Source organism: Penicillium hordei (assembly GCF_028827395.1).
Source record: "Penicillium hordei strain IBT 12815 chromosome Unknown utg000004l_segment0_segment0, whole genome shotgun sequence".
In the NCBI taxonomy this organism is placed as follows: domain Eukaryota; kingdom Fungi; phylum Ascomycota; class Eurotiomycetes; order Eurotiales; family Aspergillaceae; genus Penicillium; species Penicillium hordei.
Window position 1 is genome coordinate 1,139,886 of NW_026623145.1, and position 24,038 is coordinate 1,163,923.

At 49.3% G+C, this 24,038-nt stretch overlaps 12 protein-coding genes across 12 annotated transcripts; 8 read left to right on the plus strand and 4 right to left on the minus strand.

Annotated features, from left to right (window-relative positions):
- Nucleotides 1-538: 538 nt before the first annotated feature.
- ctpA (Cu(2+)-transporting P-type ATPase CCC2) lies at nucleotides 539-4,117 on the minus strand (the record flags this gene model as incomplete). The annotated part of the gene is made up of 1 exon (XM_056898753.1): nucleotides 539-4,117. One exon carries the CDS (start codon nucleotides 4,115-4,117, stop codon nucleotides 539-541), a length of 3,579 nt encoding a protein of 1,192 aa, XP_056750829.1.
- Nucleotides 4,118-5,033: 916 nt separating this feature from the next.
- N7537_007699 (uncharacterized protein) lies at nucleotides 5,034-5,735 on the plus strand (the record flags this gene model as incomplete). Its single annotated transcript, XM_056898754.1, has 1 exon — nucleotides 5,034-5,735. One exon carries the CDS (start codon nucleotides 5,034-5,036, stop codon nucleotides 5,733-5,735), a length of 702 nt encoding a protein of 233 aa, XP_056750830.1.
- Nucleotides 5,736-6,341: 606 nt separating this feature from the next.
- N7537_007700 (uncharacterized protein) lies at nucleotides 6,342-7,384 on the plus strand (the record flags this gene model as incomplete). Its single annotated transcript, XM_056898755.1, has 2 exons — nucleotides 6,342-6,600; nucleotides 6,741-7,384. The coding sequence occupies 2 exons, from the start codon at nucleotides 6,342-6,344 to the stop codon at nucleotides 7,382-7,384; spliced, it is 903 nt and encodes a 300-aa protein (XP_056750831.1).
- A 607-nt stretch (nucleotides 7,385-7,991) lies between these two features.
- rgsB (uncharacterized protein) lies at nucleotides 7,992-9,225 on the minus strand (the record flags this gene model as incomplete). Its single annotated transcript, XM_056898756.1, has 3 exons — nucleotides 7,992-8,228; nucleotides 8,285-9,017; nucleotides 9,071-9,225. 3 exons carry the CDS (start codon nucleotides 9,223-9,225, stop codon nucleotides 7,992-7,994), a joined length of 1,125 nt encoding a protein of 374 aa, XP_056750832.1.
- An 873-nt stretch (nucleotides 9,226-10,098) lies between these two features.
- On the minus strand, nucleotides 10,099-11,697 carry gcnE (histone acetyltransferase GCN5; the record flags this gene model as incomplete). Its single annotated transcript, XM_056898757.1, has 7 exons — nucleotides 11,668-11,697; nucleotides 11,504-11,595; nucleotides 11,394-11,447; nucleotides 11,120-11,328; nucleotides 10,944-11,058; nucleotides 10,177-10,884; nucleotides 10,099-10,119 (listed from the first exon to the last, which is right to left on the minus strand). Exons 1-7 carry the CDS (start codon nucleotides 11,687-11,689, stop codon nucleotides 10,099-10,101), a joined length of 1,221 nt encoding a protein of 406 aa, XP_056750833.1. The 5' UTR covers nucleotides 11,690-11,697.
- A 134-nt stretch (nucleotides 11,698-11,831) lies between these two features.
- Nucleotides 11,832-12,271, plus strand: N7537_007703 (OST5 family protein; the record flags this gene model as incomplete). The annotated part of the gene is made up of 4 exons (XM_056898758.1): nucleotides 11,832-11,962; nucleotides 12,023-12,052; nucleotides 12,109-12,163; nucleotides 12,226-12,271. The coding sequence occupies exons 1-4, from the start codon at nucleotides 11,860-11,862 to the stop codon at nucleotides 12,269-12,271; spliced, it is 234 nt and encodes a 77-aa protein (XP_056750834.1). The 5' UTR covers nucleotides 11,832-11,859.
- Nucleotides 12,272-12,440: 169 nt separating this feature from the next.
- N7537_007704 (Rad1/Rec1/Rad17 family repair protein) lies at nucleotides 12,441-13,610 on the plus strand (the record flags this gene model as incomplete). The annotated part of the gene is made up of 1 exon (XM_056898759.1): nucleotides 12,441-13,610. The coding sequence occupies one exon, from the start codon at nucleotides 12,441-12,443 to the stop codon at nucleotides 13,608-13,610; it is 1,170 nt and encodes a 389-aa protein (XP_056750835.1).
- Nucleotides 13,611-14,006: 396 nt separating this feature from the next.
- N7537_007705 (rhomboid family protein) lies at nucleotides 14,007-15,214 on the minus strand (the record flags this gene model as incomplete). Its single annotated transcript, XM_056898760.1, has 2 exons — nucleotides 14,007-14,730; nucleotides 14,823-15,214. 2 exons carry the CDS (start codon nucleotides 15,212-15,214, stop codon nucleotides 14,007-14,009), a joined length of 1,116 nt encoding a protein of 371 aa, XP_056750836.1.
- Nucleotides 15,215-16,701: 1,487 nt separating this feature from the next.
- N7537_007706 (WD40 repeat domain-containing protein) lies at nucleotides 16,702-18,733 on the plus strand (the record flags this gene model as incomplete). The annotated part of the gene is made up of 4 exons (XM_056898761.1): nucleotides 16,702-16,751; nucleotides 16,803-16,819; nucleotides 16,873-17,021; nucleotides 17,135-18,733. The coding sequence occupies 4 exons, from the start codon at nucleotides 16,702-16,704 to the stop codon at nucleotides 18,731-18,733; spliced, it is 1,815 nt and encodes a 604-aa protein (XP_056750837.1).
- Nucleotides 18,734-19,546: 813 nt separating this feature from the next.
- trpE (anthranilate synthase TRP2) lies at nucleotides 19,547-21,226 on the plus strand (the record flags this gene model as incomplete). The annotated part of the gene is made up of 3 exons (XM_056898762.1): nucleotides 19,547-19,704; nucleotides 19,779-19,858; nucleotides 19,920-21,226. 3 exons carry the CDS (start codon nucleotides 19,547-19,549, stop codon nucleotides 21,224-21,226), a joined length of 1,545 nt encoding a protein of 514 aa, XP_056750838.1.
- Nucleotides 21,227-21,662: 436 nt separating this feature from the next.
- N7537_007708 (isoflavone reductase family protein) lies at nucleotides 21,663-22,210 on the plus strand (the record flags this gene model as incomplete). Its single annotated transcript, XM_056898763.1, has 2 exons — nucleotides 21,663-21,704; nucleotides 21,776-22,210. 2 exons carry the CDS (start codon nucleotides 21,663-21,665, stop codon nucleotides 22,208-22,210), a joined length of 477 nt encoding a protein of 158 aa, XP_056750839.1.
- A 669-nt stretch (nucleotides 22,211-22,879) lies between these two features.
- On the plus strand, nucleotides 22,880-23,950 carry N7537_007709 (ADP-ribosylglycohydrolase family protein; the record flags this gene model as incomplete). The annotated part of the gene is made up of 3 exons (XM_056898764.1): nucleotides 22,880-23,031; nucleotides 23,078-23,508; nucleotides 23,568-23,950. The coding sequence occupies 3 exons, from the start codon at nucleotides 22,880-22,882 to the stop codon at nucleotides 23,948-23,950; spliced, it is 966 nt and encodes a 321-aa protein (XP_056750840.1).
- Nucleotides 23,951-24,038: the final 88 nt, after the last annotated feature.

Here is a 24,038-nt window from a genome sequence, read left to right on the forward strand (position 1 = left end):
ATACTGTATAGTTGGTATATGTAGATAATGATAGGCACTGTGGAACTTGGAGAATGTTGAATGTGTAGGCTAGAATTGTAAAACAACCGGCCACAAGAATAGTTGGCCGTTTATACAGCCTTGTAGTGTATTTTTTAAGTATGTGTATAAAGGCGGCAAAAAAGCATACTCTATACAAAAGACCTTTCTCTATATGACATTTGATCTATATATGTAAAGTCCAAAATATCTTCTATTCACAATTCCCTTTATTGACGTACAGCTCTTTCCGCTAGAATATTATATACTGGCAAGCACACCTGATATATTCATCTTTTATTTTTAATGTTTTTTTGCTTTCTTACATGTGAGGATCTTTTTGTAACGAATGCAGGAATGAACTTAACGGAGGAGGTATCAAATAACTAAAACGAAACAAAAACGAAATGCCAAAACCAGAGCCGAAATATGCTAATCCAAGAACATGAACACGAGGCATCAAACAAGGCAATACCTTACACAGGACATGTCTCTATACAGTGAAGTGCAAAAGACGAAATCAAACAGGCGGCTCAACTGTCTGCAGCGGAACATAACCCTCATCACCCCAACCAGCCGGCATAGGTCCCTTGCCAGTGACCAGTGACCAAAGCGAAGAGAGAACGTTCTCAACACGACGACGCAGAGAGCGTGGGCTATCCGACAAAATTTTTGTAGAAGCCCACCAGCTCATTTTACGAGCATTACCGCGACGTGCCACACCAGCCGGAGAGATCGCACCCGAGCGAAGCTCCTTTTCAAGACGTTCAACCTTCATCCAAGACGGGCGACGCCAGAACTTCAATAGCAGACTGCTAACAACAACGGAGACACTGGAAAGAGCCATGGCACCACCGGCGGCCATAGGTGGTAGTATGAAGCCCGTGAAGGGTAGAAAAAGGCCCATGGCAAATGGAAGGCCGATGACATTGTACATGCAAGCCCAGATCAAGTTCAACTTGATGCGTTTGAAGACCGAGCGCGACAGGGAGAGACTGGCTGGTACAGAGAGTAGATCGTCCGGGCGCATGAGGACGATATCGGCGGCCTCGACCGCTACGTCTGTGCCGGATGCGAGGGCGATTCCAACGGACGCTGTGGCCAGCGCGGGGGAGTCGTTGATGCCGTCGCCGACCATGGCGACGCGCTCGCCTTCTGCTTGGAGGGCGGAGACAATTGAGCGTTTCTCGGATGGGGAGACGGAAGCACTGATTGAAGCAGTTGGGATGCCGACTGTCGTGGCGATTGATATCGCTGTTGAAAGCGTGTCGCCTGTTACCATGGAGGTTGAGATGCCCATGCGATGCAGGGCCGCTACTGCCGCCACTGCTGTCTCTTTCACTGTGTCTCGGAGGGAGATGGTTCCGGCGTAGCGGTTGTCGATTGCGACGTGGATGTGTGTAATCCCGGCTGCGGTGGCACCAGGCTTGGGAACGTCAGCTTCCGGGTCTTCGACAGGTTCCGCAGAGTCGGGATCTGCATCGGCAGGTACAGGGACGTCTTTGGACCGAAGGAAGTTAGCATTGCCAAGGAGGACGTGGTGTCGGATACGTTGGCCACTAGATGTGGGTTCGACGATGGCAGAAACACCCTTGCCAACACAGTTTTCTACGTCACCCGTGCTTCCTGGTAGCCCATCTTCTCCGGGATGACCTGATTCAGTTATGGCCGCAGAGAAGATCGCTCTTCCAATTGGGTGTTCACTGCCTGTCTCTGCGAGACCGACAATAAGCCACCAGAGCTGACGGCGCCAGTCGTTCATTGTCCATTGTGGTTCAATTCGGGTGTGAGCCACGCTCATCTGACCTGTAGTTAAGGTGCCGGTCTTATCAAAGACAACATGAGTCACTTTAGTGGCAGCTTCTAGCACGGCACCTCCCTTAACGAGGATGCCATGCTCCGCGCCGACGCCAGTGCCAACCATGACTGCGGTCGGGGTGCTTAGACCTAGAGCACAGGGGCACGCAAAGACAATGACTGAGATGCACAGTTTCAAGCAGACCATGACTCGGCCACCACTGCCTGCCATTTCAAAGATTGTGGGCGGATGAGGCAGTACATGACTGAGGAACATCCAACCAAAGAATGTGATCAAACCAAGACCGATGATGGTGGGGACAAAGTAACCAGCAACGATATCAGCCATGCGCTGAATCGGAGCACGGCTCGTCTGCGCGTCCTGTACCAACTTTACAATCTGGCTCAACTGGGTATCCTTACCGGCTCGAATGACTTTGAAATCAATGGAGTTTGTGCCATTCACAGTCCCAGCAATGATTTGACTGCCTTTCTTTTTGTGAATAGGTAGTGCCTCTCCACTGATCATACTCTCGTCAACATAGCTTTCGCCCCGGATGACCACACCGTCCGCAGACACCTTATCTCCGGGGTGAAGGATAACAACATCGCCGACTTGAATCAGCTCGGTGGGAATGCAGTTTTGGTTCACCGTCATGTCTTCAGCCACCACGGGTTGTTCAGTTGCGCCAGACGTAGGTTTAGAGCTCCAGCGCTCAGCCAGTTTCTCTGCTGCAATGGGATCTTCGTAGATAGTCGTCATAGATGGAGTCAGACACATGAGCCTAGAAAGAGCAGCGGAGGTTTGACCCTTGGCTCCGTTCTCTAGCCACCTTCCCAAAGTAATAAATGTGATGAGCATCGTACTAGTGTCGAACACGGTGCTAGGACGCCTGTGGTCCATACTGCAAAGGGCCATGATCATGGTGAAACAGCTATAAAAGAAGGCAGCGGACGTGCCCAACATGACGAGAACGTCCATAGTTGGGGATCGATGCTTGAGGGACTTGAAGCTGGTGACATAAAATCGTTTGCCGATGCCGAACTGCACCGGAATGGTAAGAGCGAGACAGATCAGATCTCCAAGGTATAGGCCCGGGAAGAGCGCAAAACTGCCAAAGTCAATTCCGGGCAAATACATTGGAAGAATCATGCTGATGAGGAAGACGGGAACCGCAAAAGAGGTGGCGATGATGAATGATCTTTTCCATTCTTGGATTTCCTTCGTTTTAGACAATGACTGTAGCTGTGCGTTGGTATCATCTGAGTCAACAATCAAGGCGTTGTAACCAGCAGCCTCGATCACTTCCACAACAGACCGGATTCCAATTGTAGATGGGTCGAAAGAAACCACCATGCGAGAGGTAGCCATTTTTATTGAAGCTGAATGAACACCTGGTTGCTGTAATAGATTGTCTTCCAATGCTGTGGCAGAAACTCCGTCTCGCAGCCCATGCAAGCTCAAATTGACCTGTTGTGTCGTTTTGGAAATCGACGCCTGCGCCTCTGATGACACGATCGACGCATCAAATCCGGCATCCTCAACAAGTTCTGGAATTTTGCTGGCAGGCAGTATGGCTGGGTCGTGCACGACCACCGCCCGCTCAGCTAGAAGACTGATGTTGAATTGGATTACCCCATCGACACTGCCCAAGGCACCCTGGACGCTAGACGTGCAAGCGCCACATGTCATGCCTCCGATTGCGACGGTGGTGACCAGAAGCCCAGATTTCTCTTCCGAGCCAGCCGGTGCAGATGGCCCCTTGGAGCCCACTAGGGCAGTGTCCAGCACTCGCGCCCCGAAGCCTCGATCTTCAATGAGCTCTGCGATCTGCTCCAGTGTGATGATGCCTGCATCATATTCCACGACTGCGCGCTCGGAAAGCAGTGATACATCTACGGAGTTCACACCGCTGACCCCGTTCAACCCGCTTTCCACTGCAAACGTGCATGCCCCGCATGTCATACCTTCAACCGCGAGGTTAGCCACTGAGAACCGCGTAGTCGGGGAAAAAGCTGAGTCGGGTTTCCTTTGTTCCTCGGTCGAAAGAACTACCGCATCGAACCCGCAGTCCTCAATCATCTCTGCGATCTTCGTAGGCGGTAACACCGATGGATCATGTTGTACAGCGGCCCTGCCCATGATGAGACTGACGGAAACGTCGCGCACACTGTCTATCCCTTGAAATGCGCCCTCTACTGCTGAAGTGCACGCTCCGCAAGTCATTCCGTCGATTTTGATAGTTGTGGTGGCCATTGCGGATCGACTGGCACCGCCGGTATGCGGATTTGTAGATAACATCTCGACGGTGAAGCGCGAGGCGAACACGGCGAGGAATGACGGGACTATATCATATGGAGGGTGTCCGACAAACTGCCTCCGACGCGATGGCAGAGGGGGTGATAGCGTGCTGAGAGGGACGGATGGTCTCGGATGGCGTAAGACTAACAGATCATCCCCTTGTTGAGCAGACAAAGGGAACTGCAGAAGTTAAAAAGAAATAGTGTCAGAAAGCCACGTCGATCGAATTTAATCAAAAACTTGGTCAAAGGCGCAAGGGGAGGGAAAAAGCAAAGTGGATTTGCTCGGGAATACTAGTAGGACTCAGTGATGTGGACCACATGTGCCACGCTATGGAATGTACAAAGTCCCGCGATGTAATATGAGCGCGGGCAGCTGATTAGATGGTCCAGTTTTCAATTAGATTAGTTATTCAACAAGGGATCGTAGTGAATATAAAATTTTCATGGGTCTTGGAAGGCCTGAAACAGACTAAGCAATACGAAAACTTGTGGTTGTTTCAAAATGTCTACAGAGATGAGACTACTCCATAGTTACACTGCATCGGCTTATTGTCGCTTTTTCTATACATATGGGATGGGGGCTCCTGTACAGTGGTCATCACATTTAATATAATAGATCCGAGATATAATAACCAATAATAGAATACATAATTAAATAACAATAGTAGAAAAATAAAATAAAAGCAAGTAAAACATATATACCGGATAATGCCTGCACACTCGACCTTTCCCTTTCCGTTTTAGTGCTCACCTCTTGCCGCTTTTTGATCTCCGAGTAAAACCGAGCACGTCCCTAAGTACCCAGACTTGATCACGGGCCATTATATAACTAATCAATGTGATCTAGTTAGTTAGGTAGAACCCGTAGCAATTCTCCTGAAGACCGCGGCATGATTTGTCAACGCTACAAAAATATGACTGCCAATATCCCGGAGATCATCCTGCTCTGCCAGGACGCAGACTTTATCACCGCCTTAGAAACAGCGCAGCAAGAGCACTGGCCCGAATTACCATCAAAGCTCACGATCACCCCTATTAACTCGCGCCTGAACCGCCTCGACCCCTTAGTAACCTTCGACCTGATCGTCTCACCCGCGAACTCATATGGCCGTCTAGATGGAGGCTTTGACGACGCTATCTCATTAGCCTTCAGCCCGCGCGATGACTACGAAGCTCTGATGCGCGTAGTGCAGCTAGAGCTATACGAGAAATGGCGAGGATTCGCGCCGCCAGGCACATGCACGCTTGTACAGTTCCCTATGCCGCTTTTACAGAATTCCCGGCGCTGTGCCTGGGTGGCTATCTGTCCAACTATGCGAGAGCCGATGAATGTTGTCTGGGACCGAGAGGTTGTCTATGAGAGTGTCTGGAGTTTGTTATGTGAGGTCGAGGGGCATAATCGGGCTTCTGAAGAGAAAATTAATCGTCTCTTAATAACGCCCCAGGCTGCCGGTATTGGGAAGGTTAGTAAGGAGCGTTGGTCGGCGCAGATGGTGCTTGCAATGAAACATTTTGTGGACGCAGTCGAAAGGCCGGAGCGGTGGAGTCGAATGCAGTGGAATGAGATCATGAAGGATTGTGACGAAGTTGCGACGACATGGAAGACAAAGGAGTAGAATAGATTCTAATGCATAGTCTTCGTCGTCTGAGGTCTATATGACAGAAAGCTGGTGTACGAACAATGTATGGTATAGATGACCAATGTTGAAGACTCTAGCAGGTTTTGTCATTTTAGTTAGTTAGTTAGAGTCTCCAACATTGGTCATCTATACCATACATTGTTCGTACACCAGCTTTCTGTCAGCACCTCCCCCCGGCCCCGGTATACCTAGAGAATCGGCTATTTAGCCACGTACGCGGCTCCCCCGGGGGTATAGAATATACAGACTGCTAGGGCATAGAAGAGAAACATATCCAGATAGACCAGTTATTTATTTTAATTAAATTTAATGGCGTTATGGTTGAGATAGATGCAAATAAATTGAATAGGTTAGATGGGGTGGACCACTCGTATATGAAATCTGTTAGTTATCTGGCACGAATCAGATAAGACATGTTTGCACTTCATGCAAACAGGCATCTCCACCTAGACTACGATGCTTCCCATCTTTGAACTCAGCTACTCCGCACCTCTCACCCGTGGACCCATATTACAGCTCTCTACCTTATTTACCCTTCAATCTCCTCACTGGACCTACACTACTATCAGCCACAAGATCCCCATGGATCAAACCCACACACGAGCCCTAGAGGCTCTCCAACCATTCATCCACCTGGCTCGCTCTAATAGCGCAGGCTCGCCTCGCTTTATTGCCAATCTCATCACAAATGCCACCTCAAGCACGCAAACATACGTCTTTGCAGAGCTGCTTGAGCTTCCGACAGTCCAAGCATTACGGTCACCAGACACTCCAGCCGAGTTTAAGGGCTATCTAAAGCTACTAGAGATCTTCGCGTGGGGCACATGGCAAGAATATCAAAGTAAGATCACATATACCAAAAGTCTAGGAACCAAAACAAGCCCCAAATCATCCAAATGAGCCTCCCCGGACCACCAAACTTTTCACCCCCACCCTCTCAAGCTACCAGAACCAAAGCTAACTGCCAACACTCCGCACTAGCAACCCCAAACCTCCCCGAGCTGAACACCGAACAAACCCTCAAACTCCGCCTGCTCTCACTCCTAACCCTCTCAACGACAATCAAACCCCTCACCTACAGCGCCCTGATGACCGCCCTCAGCACTCCTACAAAAGCCGAGCTCGAATCCCTCGTAACAAAAGCCATCTACGCCTCTCTGATAACAGCCCGTCTCTCACCAGCCTCCGACCCACCATCCGTGAACGTGACAGCCGTCGCCCCATTGCGCGACGTTCAACCTCAGTCCCTACCTCAGATGATCGCCAACTTGAGTGAGTGGGAATCACGCTGCGGCGAGGTTGTCACCGATCTGGAGGCGGAGATCGCGCGCGTCAAGAGCGACGCTGCGAAGTGTGCTGCGCGTGCCAAGGCACACAACGAGGCGCTCGAGGAGGCTGTTAAGAGGAAGCAAAGTACGGGGAGGAAGGGTGGTCGGCGCGGTGGTCGACTTGGCGCTGGCGTCGGGGGGAGTAAGAGGGATGCGGACGACATTGATGAGGATGATGGGTATTTTGATGCCTATGATGGTGGTGAGCATGGCTCACGCATGGATATTGATGAGGCACCTAGTGCTCGTGCGGGAAATAGTCGGCAGCCAAAGAGGGTGTTGGGGCGCAAGTCTTGAAGTGTGGATGCGTTGATGCATTCACATGACTCCATTCCTCATTTGCTCATGGTTATGTGGCACTGAAGATCATAGCGGCTCAAACGGGATTTATGATATGAAATGACTTGATTATGGTTTCATCTTTTACGGACGATATCTATGGGATATGGAACCCGTGGATAGGAGCAAGTTGCATTCGTAAGGCCTTAATGGCGACGCTCATTAGTGAGAAAATAGATACAATACAAAGTTTTCAAAGTCAGGGGGGGTATTGTTAGAAGAGAAGAAAATATCACAGGAAAACAACAGACGCAATAAATATGGACATGACAAAGAGGAGGGCCGCTGATAAGCGGGTGGATAGGGCGAATGGAGGAAACCAATATACCCTCTGTATAGCTCCGAGGATGAAAATGGGCTGCAGATTCGAGACATAGTCTTTTTCAAGAATATGCATCATAGAAACAAAACCTCGGTATTCAGACACGTTGGGAATGTCTTGAACAAGTCAAGCCAAGACAATTGAATTGTACACATGGCAAGAATGATCAGACGATCAGACAAGTTCAGGGAGCGATTGTTTTTGGAAGTTTGGATTGGATGTAGACTGGACTCGGCGAGAAGCTCACAGCATAGTACCAGGGACGAAAATGAACAAGATGCTTAGAGCCGCCGCTGTGAGAAAGGCGATCAATGCAGTGACGAGGGCACGCTTGTTGAGCAGCTTTCGGACATAGGGTTCGCGAATTGGTGCCCAGTTCATGAAAGTGTATTCACTGTAGCCCAGGAACGCCATGGCGGGATCGATCTTGTATTGGTAGGAGATAATGAAGTATGCAGCGACAGCAAATGGAAGAATAATCTGGATTAAAGTTAGCAAGCTGGTTCATCCGTGCTTAGAGAGAATAAGAAACTTACCCAGCAGCGAACGTTCCGGGGCTTATTCCTCAGAACAACGTAGAAAGCACCCCAGAATCCTCCACCGAAGCTAATCAGAGCAAAAGCGAGGCGCAAGATGATACTCAGGGGAACCATATTTCCAAGGGCCTTTGCTTGCAAGAATCCTGGGAATGCATCACGCTCCATAGCCTGGAACACATAGTCCTTGGCCGGGTCGAACACTTCGGGGTCGTCTCGGCCGTCGTCTTCGACCAAGTTGATAATTGTGGAAACCATCGTTTCTGGTAGCATGATCTCTCGTTCAGAACCGGGAAGTAGATATGTGTATAAAATCTTCTCTGCGCTGGCGCGAATGTCGTTGCGAGCCACTGTGTGCCCCGGGGAGGTTGAGTCGTTAAGTCGGGAATCTGGGGTGTCACGGCCATCCTCGAACGAAGAGATCTGATGTGCTGATTCGCCGGAAGATCCTAGGCTGTTTTGCCGGGAGGCTGATGTGGTGTGGCCTTCGGAGCGAAGGAATGCAGACAGGCGTTGGTCGGCATCTCTATCTTTCTCGTTTTCTTGGAATCCGCGTAGACGAGAAGGCCCAGCCTCCGTCAGCGGGATATCACCTAGGTTCTCGAGATTGTCTAGCATGGCAGATGATCGTTTGCTATCGGCTCTTTCCATATCGGGGGTCGCGACAAGTACGGAACGGCGGAGTTCACGCACATAGTGTCGGCACAATAGCATATGTTGGGATACATCCAGCCTAGAGATCCCGTTAACTTCAGATACAGGCATCGAAAGTAGGCTTACACGTACCAAAAGTCTAGATAGTCTACAGAACGCTGCTGGTCGCGCATGTAAATGTAGAACGAAAAGAGGTCGACTGGGGCGAGAGTTCGGCGACTGAGCACCTCGAAGAGGGTCGGTAGGCGATTACGCGACTCTGCGTCAACAAAGTCATGATGAGACATATCGATAATGTGTTTTAGAATAGTAAACGGTGTAATGACCAGCACCGAAATTTCAAAGCGAAGGCGGGGCCCGGGGAGCAAAAGGGGGGAGAGCTTGAGGTCGCGTTGGCGGGTGAGTGAGCGATCTCAACACACCCCGAAAGATGCGAGGAGTAAAAGTAGCCGTTTGAAAGCGAATAATAGACGATCAAGAGCGAAATAAGAGGGGTTGAAAAGAATTAACCTCCACGTTGCGAGGTACACAACGAATGGTGTGTGGATATCGGTTGAGCCCCTGAGGTCACAACACAACTAGGTCGGCTCAGCAACAGCAACGGTAAAAAAAGAAAACAACGAAGAAACAGACAAGTCCTGCGAAACGAAAGACGTAAGGGTGAAGTTGAGGCTATTCCAGCCATCAGCATTCTTCATGAAACATCGGAACAATGATAATCCGAGATTAAGATCTGTCAGGGGGGAAATTAACGTTGAGATTTTAGGTTATTGCTTCATATATCATCATATATATAGTCATTTCTACAAACATGTTTACATTCAATTCATGCCTTCTATAACTAACTGATGCTTCTCTATACAATGAACATCAACTTGAGTCTGACATATGTTGGCCCCACAATACCATGTATAGATGTGATTGGTGTGAAGATCAGCATATCCGTCCATGGATGGATGGAGCTTGACATTGATCTACAAAGTAGCCTTTGTACACTAAATCAACGTTGAAATTTTTTTATTATTCATGAACTGGCATTAATTCATAAGCCAGTAAAAAATTGCATGTGGTAATCTCTCAACAGGGTATTGCCCATCAAATTCCAATCCAACGCCATTCCATAAAAACACCCCTCGCTGCAATAAATGTATGTCCCGAGATCAATGATTATCGGCGAGGTGCTAGATGCCAAAGTTAGCTTTTGTTTCTTTGAAGAAGCCTTCATGGTAAATACTTACTGACCACTCCGGAATATTCCGGATCTGCTGCCACATGAACTTCTCAAGCTTGTTTGCGCTCTTAGCATAGGGTGTGGTCTCATTATTGTAGCGTCGGCAATTGTTGAATATCAACATGGCATCCTTGATGAAATCCTGTGGGGTTGGGTACAAGTCCTTCTCATGTTTCTCTTCCATGCTTGACAGATCCATGGGTTCCATGATTACCTCATAGTAGTCTGGAACCTCATCGCGGTTCACGGGTTGGGTAAACGGCCAGGCCGCACTGTGGTTCTGCATATCGTTCAACAGATGCAGCAATTGGTTATAGTTGGGTCCATGGCGTGGTTGACGAGCCATTTCATCCATATCTGGCGACCATCCAGACTCTTTAATTGCGGGGATGCTCAGAGGATCGATTGCATATACCCCGTTCTTCCATTCCTTCGGGGGAGGGTGGATGATATGCGAACGACTGAAGGCGCGGATCTTGGCTTGCACAGATTCCTTCTGCTTGGTGAGCATCCGTCCCATCTCCAGATAACGGATCTTGGGGAGCATGGTACACTGCATGAGCGTGCCACCCTCGTAATCCTTAATATAGCCCATCCAGATAGATTTATCGAGTGTGATCTCCTTGGTGAAGCCTTGCTTCTTGAAGTATCCAATGGCATAGTTATCGGCGTAGGTAAGGAAGTGCATGATTGGAGAGGTGGCTTTCACGTAGTCCTAAATAGTAAACTAGTTAGATATATGGATAAGAATCACAGACCGGTCAGCACGCGTACCTTGAGATGAGACATCAAGTGTGCACCATATCCCTTCACTTGTTGATCCGAGGATATAGCGCAGAAGACAATCTCAGCAAACTTTCGAGAATTGAATGGACGATACGTGATTCCTCTGTAGTATATCAGTATCCCAATATAATCACTCTGGGCAGTCCTTGGCACTTATGACATACCCAACAACCTCCAGTGGGTGTTTGACGATAGCCATAGACAGATGGGATCGATCGTAGACAAGGCGTGCGATGTAGTCCTTGGGCATCTTCGGGAGTTGCTTCTGGAAAATACACTTTAAGCCTGTCAGGACAATAAAGCTATCATGTGAACCATCATTGTTGACGACACGAAACTCGATGTCACCTCGGCGTTCCTCGAGAACAGCGGGCTGTGTATCGTCAGCCATTGCTCATGAAGAGACATGAGAAGCGGTGGCGTGGGATGGGAGGGTACCTTCTCAGGGAATGGAACAATGCGGAGTGGAGGTTTTTTAAGGAGGCCATCTTCCTGTGCGGGGTACTTGTCAGAACAAACGGGCGAAGCGATTGAGTAGAACTTCCTACCTCTTTTACAGGTGAATCTGTGCGCGCCTTCTTGATTATCTGCAGCCCAGACTCCGGGGAAGCTGCCTCCTCAGAGGCTTTGCGCTTGAAACCTGATACCATAGTGACACGTTAAAAGTTTTTTTTTCATAAAAGACAATGTGAGAATATAGTATTTCACTTACTCTTTGGTGAATCAACAGCCATGATGTCCTTGCCCTTCAAACTTGTCCTTGCGACGATGACATGGGGTATCGGTCGGAACAACTAAGCACCGGTCGGGCCAGATCAACACTGGCGATCTATATCACTCTCACATTACTTTTGAACCGCACCAATTTGTCCCTCAATTACATTTATCAAATTATATTATCCTAATGTCTCTGAACGAAGTCTGGGAGGCAGCCTCTGCAACTCCATTCATCCCTCTCATTGCTAAGGACAGCCAGTTCTCTGTCGGCTTCAACTTGCTTCTCCTCGGTGAGCTTCTTAGTCTACCACAGCTTTGAAAATAGCCAGCCTCTGACCAAATATTAATAGCATTGGTTACGGGCACTCTATTTGGCTTGAGTAAGTGACTCTCCAAATTTAATTGTCGAATTGGCCTCTGACATTTCACCAAACAGATCGGTCTTTCCTCGGCATCGTATCCCTGGGCTTCCCGGCCGCACTCGCATCTGGGTTAGTAATGCACTGCGTCCCATTTATAGACATGCGGTATACTGATTGGGCATTTTGGATAGCTTTGGAGCTGTGTTTATGATCTGCGCGGCTGGAGTCTACGTCTAACCGGCCACCTTTCCTATTACGCATCCCCTCAAATGTACCATAGGCGTTAGGTTCAGAGGGGCCTGTACTGCTAGAACATCCAAAGCCATCACACATATTCGGACTCATTATCTTTGCTCTGTGCTAGTATCGCGCCTGAAAAGTTCGAGCTAGCAGCCTACGCCACAAAATGGAGCCCCTTTTCGCTGGCGTCTCCAACAACGCCCACCATCTCTACACGCTTCTCTCCTGCATTGGTTTCGCACATAAGGCCGCGGTCCAAATCACCCCAGATGGCCTCCGATTCTCAGTGGAGGAAGGCCGCGTCATTCAAGGACTAGCCTTCCTCGACAAGTCACTCTTCACCAGCTACACATTTAATCCATCAACCGACTCCGAACCCAACAATCAAAACGGAACACCCCAAGACGACAACGAATCCTCGCAAAATGCGGCATATCCTCACTTTGTCGTTTCCCTCTCCGCTATCCTCGAAACTCTAAAGATATTCGGCATCAACGAGCTCTCCGAATCCAATCGACCCCGCGACACTAGCATCACCCAAACCGGAATCGCCTCGTCAAGCGCATTCAACGCTCCAGCCCTGCTAATGGACCGCTCCTGCACCCTGCAATATGCCCAACACGGCGCCCCACTTAGCATCACCATCACGGAAGCTGGGGTGAAAACAACCTGCGAGCTAGTAACATATGAGCCCGACGAAAACGAAGCAGACATTCCCCTCCAGCGCGACGCCATAACCATGAAAATCATCATGCGCTCCGTCTGGCTACACAACGCCATCGCCGAACTCGACTCCTCCACTCCTACAATCCTGAAACTGTCCGCCTGCGCCAAGCAAGAACCGTACTTTGCTCTTTCCGGTGCGGGCGGTCCGTTCGGTGAATCTACCGTGGAGTTCTCGGTTGATCAGCACAACGAGATCGCCGGTGGCGCTGGTCATGGCACTACACAATCCCAGATGCATAAGGTGTTGTTCGATGATGGCTCTTCCCGGGCTCGCGCAACTAGAGCTAAGCTTGCGCCTACGGTCACGGAAACTTTCCTTGTTTCCCCTCCTTCGTCCATGGGCGAGCGCATTCAGCAAAGCTATCGCTTTGCCTTGATTCGCAAGGCTGCGAGAGCCATGTCTGTCGCTAATAAGGTTAGTATCCGTGGGGATCGGCAAGGGGTATTGAGTTTACAGTTCATGGTTGAGCTTGATGATCATAATGTGCCAGTGGGCAGGCCAGTTGGCGCTGGCGTAAAGGGTCCCAATGGACCTGTGTGCTTTGTGGACTTCCGGTTTGTGCCATTGCTAGACGAAGAAGCTGAGATAGAGATGGCAGAAGTTGAATAGCCAGATTAGAAATCAACATAATTTAAATAAGGCGTATACCCCATTAGAAATGGGTAAAGTTCTAGATAAACAGAGTGAAACTATTTCTCTAAATAGTAATTGACGTACAAGCGCCGCGTGGTATAAAACAAATGGAATTCGGGACCAAAAAGCCAGAAAGCCAGGCGCTAAGATATCAGCCTAAGAACTAGAGCGGGAAATCAAAGCCCCAAGCGAAGTCAATCAAATCATGTACATCATCAGAAGTGCACACACTATCAGTATAGAGAGAAAAAAGGGAAAAAAAGAAACCAAGCCACGAACCCGCCATGCCACGAATGCGAATATGTCCACAAGGCCAAATCCCAAGTGCGTTACAAAACGCCAGAGTTAGAAAAAAGAAGAACTAGACCACATTCAAGCATGATCAGGATTGTAACTCGTTTCCCCCAGCATACTTTGGCCAACAGGCGCAGCAGGTGTAGGCGTAGCAGGCTGCGGCATCGACGAGCTCGGCTCCCCCAAACCAGACGGGTGAGCCTGCACACGCCCGACAGTGGCAGCCTGCAGCCTGCGATCCAAAGCCTTGAGCGCAACAGCCCGTCTGCGCTCCGCCTCCTCGCGCTTAGCCGCACCCCTAGCCCCACCACGCTGGTTATTCAGTAGGGTAGGCAAGCCCGCCTCGCCTCTCGCCAGCACGAGCTCATTACCGGAGGCGATATCGTCCTGGGAGAAGGGCGTCAGGAGCTTAGCTGTGACCAGCAGAGCGTAGATCTGGTCTGCGACGAATGCGATAGGCGGCTGCATCACGTCTGGGAATAGACAGGCGAATGCGAAGGTCTCGCTAGCATCGCCTTTGATGCCTGTGCCACTCGAGGTACCGGTTAGGTCGGGCTGGCGCTTGTAGAAGCGGAGGTAGGTCCAGCTGGTGAGGATTCCAAGCCAGGAGAGGATTGCGGCGGTGTGTGTTCCGATGGCGAGGCCGCTGATGGTGTTTAGGAGGAGGAAGAGGGCGGGGAAATGCTTCACGCGCATTTTAATTAATCCTTTGAAGATTGTTACGGTGTGTTCCGGGACAAGTTGTTTGAAGGCGACTAGGAAGGAGGCTTGGATGGAGATGCCGCCGCAGATTTGGGTGAGGCTGTATTGTTTGAAGATGGTTAGTGTTTGGTATAGGTGGTAATTGGTTTGCTTCATGTTGGGGGTCGGCAGAGGGTGAGGGACGATGCGTACGATCTGCTTGAGGAGCCTCCAACTGCTCCCCAGATCAGGTAGATTGGAATGATAGCGACGCAGGGGATCACGGCGACGACCGCGATGAACTTGCTGAACTCGCGCGAGCCCCACGCGCGTTCGAGGTACTTGCCGCCATAGAATATGGTGGCAGCGTTTAGTAGGACGGTGAATATATTCTGCTCTACGAAGGTGGCCGTGACGATTGTCCAGGGATAGTAGTAGAAAAATGATGGGACGAGGGTCAAGTAGGGGACGAGAGGAGATGTGGCCGGGGTCCCGCCGGTGGTGTCAATTTGTCGCCATCTGGCAATGTTGTAGAGCAAGGAGAGGGTGAGAAGGCTGACGAGACAAATTCGAGTAGCAGGGGGAATGTTAATTCGGAGCGACATGTTGGAGCTCGCTTGGAGCTGCAAGACGCCACAGGCCGTAGAGATGGAGAAAGTTGAGGTGGGAGACTTTGGCGGAGGGCGGAGAAGTAACCCATGTTTGTTTGGCCCCGAGATGCTTCAAGGCGACAATCTACATCATGCACACATCAACGTAGCTTTTCGAATAGGATTATCAACTTGTGTTTCATGTTATTATCTCGTCTTCTTTATTAACCAGTGCATAATATTGGCCTTCCTTTTTTTTTTTGGCCTTTTTTCCCCTTCCAGTTCTACTATGAAATATGATTTGAATATAGGATTAGACTGAAGGAGTGACAAGACTTCAGGAATAGTAGCACATATTATGGTTATTGAGGATCCATATCGAGAAACAACCTTTGACCGTAACATCAAACATGTATCCAACATCCTCCGGAGTACTTCGCCACCTGTCAGACACTCCGTGATAGGAGTTCCCCATCAGGTGATATCGGTAGCAATAGTAGATGGAAGGAAACAACCAAAGTATATCCAACTTGACAAGTCCGTAGGTCTTAAAGTAGTAAAAAGGTGAAAAGTACCCCGTACTTAAAGGACACGCCAATGTTAGTTCGGTAACTGGCGGCATTATTAGCCACGATCCACCATCTGCGATTGACCTGCAGGTTCGGGTGGGTGCAGTTCAGGTCATTGGTATATGGTGTCCGAAAGGTGGTATCCCTGCAAGTGGATATTATTGTATGTGTAAGTGTAAGTTGTGACACAGGATAAGCACTCCGGTACTTGGAATTGGAACTTTGAAAGGTGTAAAGGGTGCTCGTGCTGAAATCCCCCGATGTGTGGAGAACCCCATTTTTAGGCGCTTGACAGACGTTTGAGAAGTCAGAAGTCTTTCAAGGGGTAAAGTATTAAGAATGTTTGATCAAGTCTAGAATGTCAATTAGGTATCCCAATGTTATATGTATTATACTTCATTAATAGGTAAAATGACTGGAGAAGAGAAGTTCGAAAAAGTGTGGAGGTCGACGCCACAGGGAGGATCCAGTGGCTAGTGTGTGCTAAATGGACTTCTGCCAAACATTCTGGATCCTTTAATCTCAGATCTTCACTTTCCTCTCCCTCTCTCTCTCTCTCTTCCCTATTCATTGAATACATTGGATTCTATTTCTAATGAGACTACTGAATAGCTTATATTCTTCTTGATCCCGTATCCTACTTCTTCTTCCCTCCATTCTCTCACTCTCATTTCACCCCCAAAACTCCAATTTCTCCCTTGTCTTGGCTTTCTCTTCGATCTTCAAGTCTCCAAGTCTTAGATTCTCTGCGGAAAATACAAGCACCCCCCTTTTTTTATTTATCCGGAAGTTCCTACTCTCTTCCGGGCCTCGTGTTCCGTGTCCCTGAAGCTCCGTCTCCGCGCATCGAAGCCTCCACTTTGGTGTTCATCGGCAAAACAGCTCGTCCCTCTCTGGCATGTCCGCGGCCCTTAGCTGGTCGCACATGTAATCATGGCACAACCTGACCTCACGTCGCATCATGTCAACTATTTAATATGGAGGTAAGTGCAATATAACACATGCATATCCTACAGAACTAATATCCTTTCTAGGTACCTCCAAGAAGCAGGTCGGTCACATTGCCCCTTGACTTTTCCTAATTTGACCTCTAACTCAACCTAGGCCATGGCGATGCTGCCGTGTCTTTGCAGCGCGCGTGGTTCCCTGATCCGCAGACTCTCCCGTTTGCGCCTTACATTAAAACTCATGCGCTGGTGTCGCTGGTCCAAAAGGGCCTGCAATATCACGAGATGGAATCCTCGCTGGACAAGGTATGTCTTTTATTTTAAACGGTTCTTACGCGCCAAAGAAGAAAAAAAAAAAAAAAAAAAAAACTACTTTCTTTTTGGGTTCAATTGCAGTTTAAACTAATTGCAATGCACAGGAGGGCAATCATAAAAGCATTTCACCGTCTGATTATTTTTTCGGACCAGAGCCCTTTGAAATTGGAACCAAACCTGGGTCAGTGGAAAGTCGCGATGAGGCTGTTGGCACAGACCCAGATTCGCCGGGCCAACTTGCGCGCGACCGCCCTGTGAACGGCCATGCTGAGCCCGGAAAGGGCAGCCGAAAGGATGAAACTGATAGCGATGAATCGATGGAGGACAAGGCGCAAACTGAAAGTCAGCCAAATACTCCTGATCATATGGATGAGGATGGTGATGTCAGCATGGCCGAGGAGATCCCTGAACTACCGCCTACCCTGGAAAACGGCGAGAGCTCTTCCGTCCAGATCGCCCCCGCCAAGCCCATCGATTTGACCACCGACACCGCCCTGCTGAATCCGGATCAACACGTGACCCACGCCGTGTGGCGTCCTCGGGATCCCACTGTGGTAGTGGGAGCTGGTGACCTCTTTTGCAGCTTGTGGAAGTTGTCGATGTCATCGGAGCCTGTGCAGAAGAAAATCCTCGAGTTTAAGAAGGGTGACACGAATGTCTCGACCGTAGCATGGGATGCTATTGGCGAGAAATTGGCCGTCGCGACTTGTACGGATGACAGGGGCACTATCACCATGTACAATGTCAATGGAGACGCAGTGGATTTACTACCCGAGGTACCCCGGCTCATTACTGGTTTACACTGGGCAGCCGGTAGCTCGCAGCTGGTCGTGGTTGCCTCGAATCATAACGTATCGGAACTCGCGCTTTGGGACGACAGCCGCCGACCAGATGTTTTCCCTCCACCTCAAATAATTGAGAACCATATTTATGATCTCGCTTGGTGTGGACGCAACCTGGCATTTGCTTCTGGCGAGGGTGCAGTCTATCAATGCGAAGTGGACAGCAGCATCCGCCTGGTTAAGACATTTCCTTCTCCCAAAGATAATGCGACATGGGAGTTTATTCGGTGTGTCCAAACTGAGTCCCATGCAGTTGCCATCGTGGCTTCGGGACTGAGTGCTTCGATTTGGATCCCTACCCATGACATTCTTATCCCCAACGCCCACAAGGACAGAATCACCGGCATTGATATCAGCCCCCAATTTGACCCCCATCGCATTGAATTTGCCTCTTTCTCGGCGGATGGTAAGGTCAAGGTTTGGCAGGTCAACCTCGATACCAAGGATTACACGAACATTCATCAGCTGAGCCTAGACTCAAACCCCGCTATCACCGGATCTTTCTCCCCCGACGGATACGCCCTCGGTGCGGCTAGTAAGGACGGACTCTTTATCTGGAATATTGAACACCCTGACGGTAACCTTATGTCCACCTGGACCGCAACTAGCCCCGTGGTAAAGAAAGAGGAAGCCGACCGTATGACGAATGGACAAAATGGACACCATGGACAGAATGGTTATTCGAAACCAGAGCCCCATCGGGCCCTTTCCTGGGACGCAGATGGAAAACGACTTGCTTATGGCTTTAACAAACAGGTATGCTCCCTGGTCTGGTTTCCCTATGTCAATTACCCCCATGCTGACAGTTCAATCTCCCAAGTTGGCAATCATCAATTTGCAACGATGACAGAGCGGGTTTGAAACAGCCACATAAAACTCACGACTCATGCCCTGCTTGAACTAATTCGACAATCCCGTTTGAAAAGCCTTTTCAAACTCTTTCCCTTGAAGACATAACACCCTTTATGGTTTTCCCAAATTTTTCTTTTGTTTTTTTTTTTTTTTTATAACTTTTTGCCTTCTGTGAACATACATTTTTCTTTAGAAAATGCATAATGGCATGCATTGCTTGGGACAGGATTGGGTGGGCACGGCGAATGACATGGACTGGCGACGGTGGACTTTTTTGCCTTTTTTCCCCCTTCACCCATTTCAGGTGGAATCTGTGATTTCTGGAACTCACTTTTAGTGTCTGATAATCAAGAAAATACCCCAATTTTCAAATCAAGTCTTGTACAACATACATCCATTGCCGCTTTATCGATAATCGATATACCCCTCGACGCTAGACTGTTTTTGAATTCATATAAACACTGGACACGCCTGTGAAACGTGTACTGTGTACGAAGTACATAAGCTTTCCAAGGTTCGAGATTTGCTCAATAAATTTATAAGGGGCTTTAAAATTGATATCACTATTTTGCTATTTTGTCACACCTCGTATCAAATATCTGCAGGCTGAGGCGCATACCCTGGATCGCCCGACAATACATATCCACCCCCCACTGTGAATCATTTTCCCACTGCCAACTCAACCTTTCCTCTTTGATAGCACCGTCAATATTAGCCACTTATAACAAAATGGCAACTCCTGTAAGTACGCGTCTGTTTTGCTATTGTATTTATCCGCTCTTCGACAACCCCGTTGGGATTTTTGTTTACGCTCATTGACCAATGACTCAGTTTCCTAGCATCCCCTCCCTTGAGACGGCGCGAGAAGTGATCTCAAAGTCGAGAAACTCCGAGTTCCCTCCCAACCTACTTCCTGTCACGGCGTCGATCCCTGCCGACCTCTTAACCCCGACATTAGCATACTTGAAGATCGCGGAAAAGTGAGTCATTGGGTTGTTTTCAACTTTGGCGGTAAGGTGAGCGTGGAATACTGGACAAGATCGCTGACTCCCAGGCATAGCTCGCGGTTATCATTCTTGTATGAAAGTGCTGCCACCACAGAGACCATTGGACGATACAGCTTTATTGGCGCAGGTCAGTGATTCCGGAGGAGTCTTTGGTCCGCTTCCATCGCTTACCTCTTCCTCCCATATAGACCCCAGAAAGGTCATCAAGACCGGCGAGGGCCATGGCCCAGCAGCGGATCCCCTCCCATACCTCGAGGAGGAGCTTTCTCAGTTCCGCGTCGCGACAGTACCTGAATTGGTCCTCCCTCCGTTGACCGCCGGAGCGATCGGATATGTTGGGTACGACTGTGTTAGATACTTTGAGCCCAAGACGGCACGGCCGATGAAGGATGTGCTCGGGGTGCCCGAATCGTTCTTTATGCTTTACGACACCATCGTTGCATTCGATCATTTCTTCCAAGTCGTCAAGGTCATCACCTACGTTCCCATTCCCTCGGCGGATGCCGATATCGAGGCCTCGTACCTCAAGGGCCAGTCCATCATCCAGAAGACGATCGATACGCTACTCCAGGATCGCACACCGCTTCCGCCCCAGGGCCCGATCATTCCGAACCAGGAGTATACATCCAACATCGGACGGGATGGATATGAAGGCCATGTCAACCGATTGAAGCAGCACATCGCCAAGGGCGATATTTTCCAGACCGTGCCATCACAGCGGCTGTCGCGACCTACCTCTCTCCACCCATTCAACCTCTTCCGCCACCTTCGCACCGTCAACCCTTCTCCTTATCTGTTCTATATCGACTGCCAGGACTTCCAGCTTGTCGGGGCCAGTCCAGAGCTCCTGGTAAAGGAAGAGCGGGGGCGTATCATCAGCCACCCCATCGCAGGCACAGTGAAGCGCGGCAAGACCCCGGAGGAAGATGCCGCCCTCTCCGAGGAGCTCCGCAGCAGTCTCAAGGACCGCGCCGAGCACGTCATGCTGGTCGACCTTGCCCGCAACGACGTCAACCGGGTCTGCGACCCTACCACAACACAGGTCGACCGACTGATGGTCGTAGAGAAGTTCTCACACGTCCAGCACTTGGTCTCCCAAGTATCGGGAGAGTTGCGGCCAGGCATGACCCGTTTCGACGCATTCCGGTCTATCTTCCCTGCCGGCACAGTTTCCGGTGCACCCAAGGTCCGCGCCATGCAGCTCATCGCCGAGCTGGAGGGTGAAAAGCGTGGCGTTTACGCTGGAGCTGTCGGATACTTTGGATATAACAGCGCCAACTCAGATGGCTCAGCTGAGATGCCCGGTGCGATGGACACATGCATTGCGCTTCGCACTATGATGGTCAAGGACGGCGTGACATACCTCCAGGCTGGTGGTGGTATTGTCTTCGACTCGGATCCCTATGATGAGTACATTGAGACGATCAACAAGCTTGGCGCTAACATTGCGTGCATCAAGGGCGCCGAGGCGAAATACCTGAGCATGGAGAAGTAATGGGCTTGGATTTAGGAATAAAAGCACAAGCAGACTGATTATGTTTTCTTTTTTTTTGGCAGAAGCGTCGGCCCTGGAGTTACACAATGGGGCCTGGTGTTTTGATGCGGAAACGAACAGCATTTTGAGGGCCATACGCTCTCTCACGTGGGGATTAATCTTATCTAGATTTCGGTTTTATGTACTATGGGTAGAAATTCATGAACCCATACACAATTCATCACATGTCATTTGATATATACTGGTTTTAACCTCGACTCCCTAACCCAAACCCCCACATGTCAATTGCCAAGTCTTTTATCTTCCTATATTGCGCTCTCAACATACTCCATATGGGGGAGCTGGTACGAGCCCGAGTGACGTAAATACCTTTGTGTTGTATAATATAGAAGATCTATACACCTGTGAGCCAATCAGGGCTCGGTTCAGACCTGGGATGGTTGTACGGCCTGCCAATGACGCAAAGAAGACAATAGACGTGGGGAAATAAGTTATCTAAATATAACTTCGAGACTTACCCCGGTTTCCCTCATAATCTTTTCATTCCAGACAACCTCTTCTTCTAGAGTCCCCAATAGCATAAACGGCATCCATAACACGGCCACTCGTCGCGGCCAAGACTTCGTCCATCTGGAATGGAAGGAGAAGAAGAAACACCTTGTGAACGCCCAGCGAGTCGTCGCGCACATGAATATCAAGATCTGTCGTGTATTCTGCGGCTTGTTTCTAGAAGACGGTATCGGGCCGTGGTTCGGTCTCGATAGTCAGAACGGGAAGTATACTAGTGCTGGGTCATCCCGCACGCCGGTATCGTTTACCTCGCTTGGGGACATCGGTAGGACGGTTGCTTCGCTGGCGACTATGCTGACAGAGGAGATTCCGGTTGTTGTTCATGTCGGTGGTGATTCGCGATCAATTGCGGAAATTGCGGGGATACTGGAGTCTGCTGGTGCGGGACGGATTGATATTGACTGTCTCCCCTAATAAAAACATAAGGAGACTACTGCTGACCCTTCGTGGCGTCCCGCTGCTTATTTGTGGTTCTTGATGGGTGATGGGGGTATCGCTCATACTCCTGCTTTTCTTGGGGACGACAATGAGCTTGTTAACCCTAGCCAGCGGCTGTAGAAGTGGAAGACTGTAGAGGATTTGGCGAAGGAAAGTAATGGACAACCTGTGAAAGATGTTGTCTGGCCTCGTCATAAGTAAATGTTTATTGATATACCTCGGACATGAGCTATTACTCGATCACACCTCAGCATGGCTGTTTGATTCATCTAAAGACATGCATTTGTGCAATATATTCAGCCTCAGCCTTATAGTTTCATGGGATATTCACGCAACAGCTGAGTTTCGGATGTGAGTAGATGAGGCTGAAGGCAGGTGCCTAGCGTGAGGCTTAGTCCGTACTCCATACAAAACATCCCAAGGCTCGTATTGGTCTTTGCACTAACTATGTCACATTTAAGTTTCGATATTATTGAGGTTCTTTTAGTCCCTTGGCGAGTACACTGCGCCTTGGTGACTCAATATCTGACGGTTTCCGACTTTCCAAGGTTCTTCCCCTCTTTGAGTCACTCTCGACATTTTTTTAAATAAGACGAAATCGCCTCGGCACAAAAACAAAATATCAACATCAACATCAACATCAAAATGTCTCCATCCTTGCAATCTCGAGCCAAAGGCGCCATCTGGGGCGTCTGCGTAGCAGATGCACTCGGTGGCCCCGTACAATTCAGAGACCCAGGAACATTCGAGCCGATCACATGCTTAAGATTTGTCGCACCCTTCGAGCAACCAGCTGGGTAAGTTGCTATCACATATAGGCGAAGTGTGACTAACATGAACAAGATCCTACTCTGACGACGGATCTATGACACTAGCCTTGGCATGCTCCTTTAACAAGTCCAATATGCAATACAACCACGAGCTGTCAATCCAGTACTTTATCGAGTGGATAACCAAAGGCCATTTCAGCACTGTCAGCCACTCATGGGATGTCGGACGCTCCACTCGCACCTCTCTTCGAATGTGGGTGAAGTATGGTATGGAGGGTGGTGATTTCGAACTTGCCCAGGCGATGGTCACTGATCAATTGGACCGCAATGAGTTCTCCGGGAACGGGAGCTTGATGCGGATCGTCCCGATTGGGTTGGTTTACTGGCAAGATTCTAAATTAGCGAGGGAAGTTGCCAGAAGGCATAGCCAGATCACTCATCCTTCGCTCGCGTGTGTGGAAGCCTGTGAAGCGTATACGGAGTTGGTGTGTAGGGTTATGAATGGTTTGTGTTTCGATTCTGTTTTTCTTTCAAGAATGGCTACCGACATCCACTGGTTATAGGTCAAACGAAAAAGCAAATCTTCCACGCGGTCTCTGTGTTCCCATTTACTCAGCTTGATCTGAAGGAGCGCTTGTCACTGTACAGATACAGTGCGATCAGCGATTGGGAGGTGAAGGCCCCTAGTGATATGACAAGTAGTGGGTGGGTTGTTGATACACTTGAGTGTGCTCTGTGGGCATTCTTCAAGTATGATACCTGGAAGGAGGGGGCGTTGGCTGTTGTTAATCTGGGTGGTGACTCGGATACTGCAGGGGCTGTTTATGGAGGTCTTGCGGGGGCGTTCTATGGATTTGATGCCATTCCTGGTGAATGGGTGGATGGGATGCAGAATAAAGGGTTTATTAAAAGTATTGCTGGTGCTCTGTCCGATGGGATTGCTTGAGATTCTTGAATAACATTCTAGGACGTGAATTTGAACCAAAATTAATCCATTTGACTTCTAGCCTTACATATAGTCAAAGTTCACAGTG